Source organism: Achroia grisella, unplaced genomic scaffold (assembly GCF_030625045.1).
Source record: "Achroia grisella isolate CSIRO2021 unplaced genomic scaffold, CSIRO_AGI_Agris_v1 utg862, whole genome shotgun sequence".
NCBI lineage: Eukaryota > Metazoa > Arthropoda > Insecta > Lepidoptera > Pyralidae > Achroia > Achroia grisella.
Window position 1 is genome coordinate 304191 of NW_026713046.1, and position 10038 is coordinate 314228.

A 10038-nucleotide genomic window follows, 5' to 3' on the forward strand; every position below is an offset into this window, starting at 1 on the left:
ATTTACTAATTATACGTATAAATAATGTCCGCCTCAAATTTAAAACAATATATAAGAATTACTTTAATTATCACGAATAATATTGTTCCTGGTAGTGCTTCGCGTATATTGGATGTAGACACTTTAGTATTTACGACGACCTCGGTGGTATAGCGATGTAGCACATCCCCTTACTTCCGATGGTCGCGGGTTCGATCGCACTGCGCAAACATTTGTATTCATGAGTATATTTGTTTGTGTCGGTCTGAGTATTTTCTATGTATAATGTATTTACGAAAATAATCTATGTATTTGCATCAGTTATCTAGTACCCATAACACAAGCTTTAGCTAGCTTAACTTGGGTCTAGATGGCGCTGTGTGAATTGTCCTTAGATTATTATTATTTAGTACTCTGTCATAATGACATTGCTAACTATTTTGAACAATATTAAAGTGCTTAGGATAAAATATTAAATGTGACAAGGCAATACACTGAAGTGTTTAAATCCAGTGTGATTCAAAAGATCGCTTTATATAACATAATTGTAAATGTATTTACAAGTACCTATAACCTTCGCAAGTTTAACTCCTTGAGGCTGTAATATTAACAAATTAGTACATTTAATTCAGGTATCTTTACATAATATAAGAATAAAATCTTATATATAAAATTCTCGTGTCACAGTTTTCGTTCCCATACTCCTCCGAAACGGCTTGACCGATTCTCATGAAATTTTGTGAGCGTATTGAGTCGGTCTGAGAATCGGCCAACATCTATTTTTCATCCCCCTAAATGTTAGGGGTAGTCCACCCCTAAATTTTTATTTTATTTTAAGGCAAAACAACGTTTGGCGGGACAGCTAGAAATAATATAAAATGTAGTCGCTTTCGCTGTCTGTACACTTACATCTTATAAACCACGCAACGGTTTTTAATACAGTTTGTCAAGCAGTGATTCAAGAGGAAGGTTTATAGGTTTATATGTAGAGCCGTGCGAAGTCGAGTCCGGTAGCTAGTATATTATAAGTAAAGGTTATACAAAGCAAATATTATGAAAAGCGGTGTTTTGAGACCTCCAGGAACAAATTGAACTATTTTATTCTTCTTTTGCTCTATACCCGGGCTTCCCAAACTTATTCGTGTTGTAACGCCCTTGGGACATTGCTATTTCTTTTGCGACGCCCCTCAACCCAGCCCCCAAAAATACTTACCAATTTTAGTACTAGTCTAGTAATAAGTTAAAAGAACAACACTAATATAAAAGATATATTTATTGACGAAGAATGAAGAGATAAAGAGATGACTGGTTGGTTAATGTGAACGGTATACTTGCTTTTCAAATTCAAAAATCATTTATTCATGGTAGGACATTTTAGCCGCTTATGAACGTCAAATTTTTTACATTATTATTTTAATTTTTTCCCTACCGTCCAGTTCGATATATAGATCCAATTGAGAAGAACTGGCAAGAAGCTTAATTGAATTACTTTTTCTTTTTTAAAGTAGTTTATTTACAATGTATATTTATATAGGTGTCTATGTCTAACATTAAATGAAAATCCAGTGCATGAACAACTATTGAAATGCACGCTCGTCATTCAAGTAATCGTTTAGTTTTGCTCAGTAAATTTGATTTAACAGATGTTTTGAATTTATTTAAGGGTAATTCCAATATATCCTTTGGTATCTTATTGTATATTTTTATACCTATTCCCATAAAAGATCTATTGACTTTTTCTAAACGATACTTGGTGACAGCAAGTTTGTCTTTAAATCTAGTATTAATATTATGAGTATTGCTGTTTTTTGGAAATAATTCAAGATTATTTCAAAATGTTCAGAGCATAGCTTATGAAACCGGTGCTCCAGTTTGGAAATTGCTCTCATTTCTTTTTCTAAGTCTATGTTTGACCTGTACTTGTTATTAATTGCTGCAACTGCAGAAAAGTCCGTTTCGCATAGCTACGAAGTCGCAAATGGCAACATAATCTCGACTCGGTTGCAATATCGCATCGACAAGCGACGCTCTGGGGCTTCGCGACGCACAGTTTGGGAAGCCCTGCTCTATACGAACTAAAGTTCCCAGCAGATTTTCTTACATGAAATTCTATGCACCCAAAATAAAACTATAAAATTATGGCTCTGCCTGCACTATCATAATCCATCATTATCATTGGTCCTGTCTTGTAAGTATAAATAAATTAATTTAAGTAGAAATCACTTGCACCTATTGCTACTGTACTATACTTTAGCATTTAGGGGTCATATATAAGTTACGGTACACGCTAAACGGGAGAGAGTGACAAAGTGTGACATTCAATTGGTGGAAGGGGGTTTTAAATTCGTAATGTCACATTTTTTAATCTAATATTACTAAGTTAATGCCTACAACTTCAGGACGTAATATGAATTTTTAACGAATAACTTATACATATTTTTTTTATAATGGAAAGGTGCACTGGCTTTGGCGGGTCAACAGTAGAGGATGATATGATAATATGAAGTTCAGGTAAGTTGACCCATCGTAACCAAACACCAGGTAATTGTCACGATGGTTTACAAGGGGTACCGCGTGGAGATGAACCTGCCATGGTGAATTCTAGCAATGGGTTCATTAGTACACATTACTAACATCCCAACGGGGCCGTTGAGGAATTTGCACTGGGCATACTAGTGCAAAATATGTGATTGGAACCCTTAGCGGTGCACCCAGACCAAAAGTCGTCTCCGTCAAGCGGAAGTTGGCTTTCAGCCGCTCCAAAAGTCCTTTCGGGTTTGGAGTGTCATCTGCACTCGACCCTTATCGTCCGGTGAAGCTGTAAAGGCCAGCTGCGGCCGACAGCATTAGAGTAATCCTAAAAAAGGGAATGTCACAAATGTGACCAGTTGTCACAGTTGTGACAAGAGTTAAAATGGAATTCGTGGTACGTAACTTATGTATGCCCCCTTACGTAAGTAGTAGATACATATAAATTATAAATGCATACATGTTTTATCTTAGACGGTAGCTCTTCCTATTATAACAAGAACATATTTTATCGAACACCAATTAGATTAGGGTATTAGATAATAATGAACTATTAGTGAATTATGAATAAGTGAGCTATTTTATATGAATACTAAATAATAATGTGCATATAAAGTTATATTACGATGATGTGTTCCAGAATGTTTTCCAATAATTATTACCTATGTATGTACATCGCACACTGAAATACTCGTATCTAATAAGTGACAAGGAACAACACGAAACAGGGATTTTAGAATAAATCGTCTGCTGTACCTACCCCCCGACATAAATGTCCAGCGTTCGTATCCACCCCTGATGTTATAAGACACTTAGGTTAGATAGAGACTAGATAAGATAAATATATAATATACATTTGATGCAATACCTATTAATCGTATGTGATCACGAAGGTTTACATTCTTATATTTATATAATGCAGTTGCAAAGGTTTTATGTAAATTGGTTAAAGGATAAATTTTTATAGAGGGAATTTGTGTAATGTCCATTCAATGTACGTGCCTACTGTTATTCCGGCCGAAGTGCAAAGTGCTAACCTTAGCGGCAAATCTTGTCTAACATAATGTTGCCATGACACGCACTCTCACCCTACCAACCAGATCTTATTGTGGCTCTCGAGTGTATTAAATCCAGATGTCACTTGAAATTTTTTGTGATCTTATTCGCAAGCAGCATCCTAGTTTTGCTTTTTAATATACTGCTTATACACCTACAGAGTACCTATGAAATGTGGTCTGCAAAGCACTGGTGATCTCTGTAAGAACGAGTTGTTCCCGAGATTATTTTCTAAATTGATAAGACGTATATTTGACACAGATAAAACCTAATAAATATGTGTAAAGTCAATAAAACGACTCATAGATACATCAAGACTTTATTCACTTATATTACCATCAAAGTTGGCGGTCCGTGGGAACAAGATGTTTAATAATCCGTGCTTGCAGCGATACGCGGGGTGGTTGGCGGGTGAGCGGGCGGGGTGGGCACGTGACGCGACATGAGCACTCATATCGTCCCTCGTATGTACTTGCGTACTAACGTGTATTGTTTGTGTAATATTTTGATATCATCGAGTACTGGATAGTGTTCGTCCAGTACGACCAGAGGCCTTCACGTGTTTAGTTGTTAGCCGCACGCCGGCCCATAAACGATTATATTTTGTAAAGAGTTGTTATTTATTTATACATTATATTTGTATATAATGGTGCGATGTTTAATAAAATAAGCACTACATATATTTGGGTTTTATTTTTCCCTGTCCGTGTATCAAAAGGTAGCAGTTCTTATTCTTTATAATTATCTGAGTGTCGAGATACCACGCTTTTAGATTCATAATAAAAATCCCAAGCATGAAATTCTCCAGAGTCTAAAAGTTTTTAATGTAAGTATTTTTTACACAATATTAAACGCCCATATAATAAACATATGTGGTAAAAACATATTTTTAGTCCTTCGAGCCGGATTTAGAAATTTAAACTTCAAACAAAAATAGTGATGGAACGGAAAAGAATAACACTTTAGAAACATTGCTATTTTATTAATAAATTAACGGTAACATATAAAGTCATTGGTAACAAGTATCACTGGTAGTGAACTGTGGTGAGGTCACAGAGCGAGGTCGAGCGGCGTGTAGTCGGCGGAGGGCGGAGTCCTAACGGCGAGTGCGACGCGTCCGCCGCGCTCGGTGAGCAGCACGCTGCAGCCGCGCCCTAGGGCTCCGCGCTCGGCCGCCAGCGCGATCTGGTTGACCACGCGCCGCTCCACCTCGTGCTTGATAGACCGTGCGCCGTAGTGCACATCGTACCTGCAAATGAACCGCAGCTTTATACTCCGCCACTCAAGAGTATATCACTCAGACAGGAGATAAGCCTTCAGCCGCTCCATAAGTTATTCAGCGAGTTTGGAGTGCCATCTGCACTCGCCCCCTATCGTTCCATGAAGCCATAAAGGCCAGCTGCGGCCAACAGCGTTTGAATAGTTCGAAAAACGTATATCACTTACAGAGCGAAAGCTTTTCATCTAATGGTAATTTAAAATAGTGGAAGATCGCAGATATAAGTAAAAGGTAATATTTGCACCTACTAAATTTCATATGTCTGAATGGAATAATGGTAGATATGGCAGTGTCGAATGGTCGACATTGATTTGATGACTCGTGTTTACCCGTCAGCGAGTGCACCCAGCACACCCCCCTCCCAGCGGAGCTCCACCGCGTGTCTCGTCTTCGCCTTCTCCGCCCAGTGCTTCAGCTCCAGGTTGACCAGCGTCAGCAGCTCCTGCCGCGAGAACGGCAGGAAGTACACGATCTCGTTAATGCGTCCGAGGAACTCGTCCCGTCCGAAGTGTCGCTTCAGTATCGGTCTAACCACGCTGTCCTTGAAGTTACGGGACACTTCCAGAGATTCCTCAGTGATATCTTTGTCTTTTATAGGTTGTTCACCTGCAGTTACTGGTTCAGCTGGAATCAAATCAAAAATTATTAATTCATGTAGGACGTTTTAGCCGCTTATGAACGTGTGTACCGGACGGTAGAGAAGAAATATTAATGCAAAAAGCATTAATATTTCTTCTCTACCGTCCAGTTCAGTAAACAAATTCAGTTTGAGAAGAACTGGCAAGAAACTCAACAGAATTCCTTTTTTTTTAAAGTAAATTTTATGTAATTATATGGTGTACTTGTGTAGGTGTCTAAGTTTAACATTAAATGAAAATCCCATGCAGGAACAACTATTGCATGCAGGTTTGTCTATAGTGATAATAATAATAAAAACTGTACCGTAATTATATAAAATTAAAGAATTCGTTAACGATAATTATTATCGTTTTTATAGAAAAACTTAAAATCCATAGCACTGACAACATTATCTGATTACACAAATAATGAGTGCGTAGCGATTTCTATGTTGATTATCGCATGCCTCTTACTTGTTATACTGTAATTATTTATATAAAAAAAACATCTATTCAAAAGAGCAACACACAAGTTTCTTTCTCATTCTTCTTGTGATGAATCTGCATTCCGAATGAGTGGTAGAATCAAAATATGACTATTCAAAAGTGCTTGTAATGAGTTTATTTGAATAAAGATTATTTCTATTTCTATTTCTTTAAGCATATCGTCGGTTAAATAGAAAAATGTCAGTATTCAAAATGTACATTCTTGTCTTTTCTTGAGGACAAGCATTTGAAGTTTTTAAATTTATTTAAATAATTTTTCCCTTTAAAGTTTTAAATTTACACAGAAAAACAGAACCCTGAACCCTTCTACAGCATGTCTTGATGCCTAAAGATGGGACATCTCAGACTAATATCTAAGCAGGAATCACAAAATCACTGATTTTAAAAGTATTTACATAATGATTAAGACGGCGTGGTTAATTTAATTGACTTATATAAAAGGAGGCATTTCTAGTATCTAATTTTTAAAAATGTCATTTTTCTATTTACCGACGATATTGTATTTAAATAAATGATTACTTTTCTGAACATCTGCTGTGGTCGGAGGCTGTATGCGAGCACGTTGCGCGGACCGCGCCTCCGCCTCGCGCCGTAACTTGAGCCCGTACTGCGCTATCTCATCGGCCGCCAAGTTGGATGTCATGACGAAAATCGCATTTTTACATTCTATCAGTTTTCCTTTCCCGTCTGTCAATCTGCCCTGAAACAGAATATATCACAAGTGAAGTCGCGAAATAAGTTAAGCACAGCGATTACGGCTTATATCTACATCTATACATATCAATAGAATTGGTGTGTCTGTTTGTAATATTGAAATAAATACGAATAAATAAATAAATAAATATGAATATAAATACGGTAAAAACCACCAAAATAATATTTTTTACAATTTTTGTCTGTCTGTCTGTCGGTCTGTTTGTTCCGGCTAATTTTTGAAATGGCTGTACCGATTTTGACGGGACTTTCGGGTCTGCTTTGCGTATTTTCGATGACATGGGGTGTACGTGAATCTAGATGATGATACGTCATCGGTAGTTATTTACTATTTTACACAAATGGCAACCCTCACATTGTCTTTGCTAACAAAAACAATACATTAATTGAAAAATGTTTACGTAAGCACGGGGGGAGGGGGTAAGAGCTTTGCGTACTTTTGCTGACAAGGGGGATAAATAATTGTAATAAATTTGCTTAAATAATACTTGAACGACCCCTTACTGGAATCTAATAACTAATGAGGATCATCTGAAAGGACGATGTCCCCTACTTGAAAAAAAGGTGATTACGGCTAAATAATACGGCTCGAGCTCACCTCATCGAAAAGCTGCAGCAGCACGGTGAGGACGTCCGGGTGAGCCTTGTCCACCTCGTCGAAGAGCACGACGGCGTCCGCGCGGCGAGCCAGCGCCCTCGTCAGCTGGCCGCCCTCCTCGTGGCCCACGTACCCGGGCGGCGCGCCGATCAGCTTCGCCACCTCGTGCTTCTCCTGGTACTCGGACATGTCGAGCCGGATGAACGCGGCCGGGTCGTCCCGGTGCATGTAGCGCGCCAGCTGCTTCGCGAGCTCCGTCTTGCCGATGCCCGAGCTGCCGAGGAAGAGGAAGACGAGCGGGTGGTCCTCGTCGGCCCAGCCGTTCTCCTTGCGGCGGACGGCGGCGGCGACGGTCTCGATGGCGGCCTGCTGCCCCACGATGTACCGCCGCAGGCGCTGCTCGAGCGGGAAGCGGCGGCGCTCCTCGGCGGCGGCGGCCTCCACGCGGCGCTGCCAGGCGCGGCCGCCGTCGCGCAGCAGGTCCCGCGCGGGGGAGGGGTCCCGGGCGTAGTGCAGCGCGCGGCGGCCGGCGTGGTCCCGCAGCGTGGGGTCGGCGCCGGCGTCCAGCAGCGCGCGCGCCGCGTCCGCGGAGTCCGCCAGCGCGGCGTAGTGCAGCGCCGTCCAGCCCAGGAAGGAGGCGCGCGCGTTCATGGAGGCGCAGAACTCGTCCTCGCGCCGCTGCAGCGCCTCGAGCGGGTGCAGGCCGGCGGCGGCGGCGGCGGCGGCGGCGCCCGCGTACCGCTCGGTGCGGTCGGGGCCGGCCCCCAGCCGCAGCAGCTCGCGCACGGCGGCGGCGCGGTCGTTGGCGGCGGCGACCATCAGCGCCGTCCAGCCGAGCGCGTGGCGCCGGTCCGCCGCGCCCTCCCCGCGCTCCCCATCCTCCCCGTCCTCCCCGTCGCCCGACGCTGGGCTCTCTCCGCTCGCGATCATGGCCTCCACCTGTCTGTTCGGTTCGCACATTGTTAGTTCTGCCATGTAAACCTGCAATAACTGATAATCAGTCATACAGATTAACAACTAAAATATTACAAAATCTGTTATAGAGACTTACTTGCGCAATTCCTGAACATTACCGAGTTGTGCAGCTTTAAAAAATCGTTTTTCTGCAACAATAAAAATTAATTAATTTTTAATGAAACCTTAAATGAAACAATTAAAACATTGTAACATTGTTACTTAGCATTACAAATACACTTGTAAGATAAATATAGTAAAAATATTAATTTATGGGTGCCAGATATGGACATAAGAATGTCAGGATCAGAGTTTATATGGTGTTAGTTACAGGCCCTTATGAAAAGCTGTTTTATTTTGTAAAAATAACCAAAACCAAACAGTCAACTTTCTGTCAACCACATTGCATGTATTATAACTAACTGCAAAGAACATCATCATCATCATCATCATCGCAGCCCGGAAAACGTCCACTGCTGGACATAGGCCTCCCCCAAAGATCTGCATTATATTTAATGATTGCTACAAATTCTAATTTTCTTTATATTAAATTTGTACATACAATATATATATATTGGAGCAAATATTACAAAGTGGAATGACTCAATGTTTTGCTTGCAATGAATTATCTCGAGAATTATTTATCAAAGAAGTAATTAACATGTCAAAGACTGCATGCCCACCGGTAGGTCCCTTGCAACAAAATGGTGATCACCGGTACTTTAATTGAAATAAATCAAGGTGTTAAATAATGTGTACATCAAATTATTGTACACTAAAACATATTTATAAAATAATATATGCAATTAACATTAAAAAAATGCAGGTCCATATGTGAGAAATAAGATTTTTCAATGTGTTGAAACAAATCTAGAATCCACATTCTTTAAGAAACAATAGCTAGATTTAACATAAAAAATAGGCAACTACTGAATAATATAAAGAAATGTTGTTGTATGCGATAACATACCATTGTAAACATGATCAGCTGCTATCAGCGCCAGGCCAAGAGTGCCAGCGGCCAGCACATAGCATCTAGAGGAGCCAGGCGGTATCTTGTAATTACTGCCAGCACCGACGCCCGTTCGTGTACCAGAGCTGGAACCCGAATCCCTGTTGCCACAGCCGCATGGTACGACAGAACTCAGTCGAACAGTACGCCGCAACATTCGCACGCAGCGAGAAGCGACTCGGACCGCCGGTGTTGACATTTTGAACGTTTCTTTCTATCTACAGGGCATATATATATATATTTTAATTGAGTAACAGATAATTGTGTATGAGCGGTAAAATTAAAAAATACTTTTAAAATATTTTTTATTAAATATACTCGAATACAGATTTATTTTTATTCTATTAACTTACAACTATAACAAAACTATAATTATGACACTGTTGTAAAAACGTCGAAACTATTGAATATAAGTACATTACCTATGGAATGTTATAAATGACGAAAATAAGAAAAGCAAAATATATTTGGTTATTACAATTGTTTAACTGTATACATTATTTATTTTTTATAATTTACGACAGATTATGTCGTTTAATATTATAAAATTAAATTATATTTATACATTTTTAATTTTTATTAACTTTTTGCAAGAATGTAAATTATTACTTCATTTTGACAAAAACTGACATGACCAGGGAAACGACCAGTGTTGTCATATGATCCCGTATATCCACCCCAAATTTTAGCCAAGATCCTGACTTCCTTTTTTTTTAACAAGAAATAGGTATTTTTATTTGATATTTTTCTTTTTATTGTATTTTAAACACACCAGTATCAGTCTCGTGTATTA

The 10038-nt window shown here is 39.7% G+C and overlaps 1 protein-coding gene across 1 annotated transcript; it reads right to left on the reverse strand.

The window, feature by feature from the left end:
- Positions 1-4546: 4546 nt before the first annotated feature.
- Positions 4547-10038, reverse strand: LOC131852797 (mitochondrial disaggregase-like). The gene is made up of 7 exons (XM_059203531.1): positions 10018-10038; positions 9204-9463; positions 8331-8382; positions 7280-8222; positions 6487-6667; positions 5173-5467; positions 4547-4813 (listed from the first exon to the last, which is right to left on the reverse strand). Exons 2-7 carry the CDS (start codon positions 9442-9444, stop codon positions 4615-4617), a joined length of 1911 nt encoding a protein of 636 aa, XP_059059514.1. The 5' UTR covers positions 9445-9463; positions 10018-10038; the 3' UTR covers positions 4547-4614.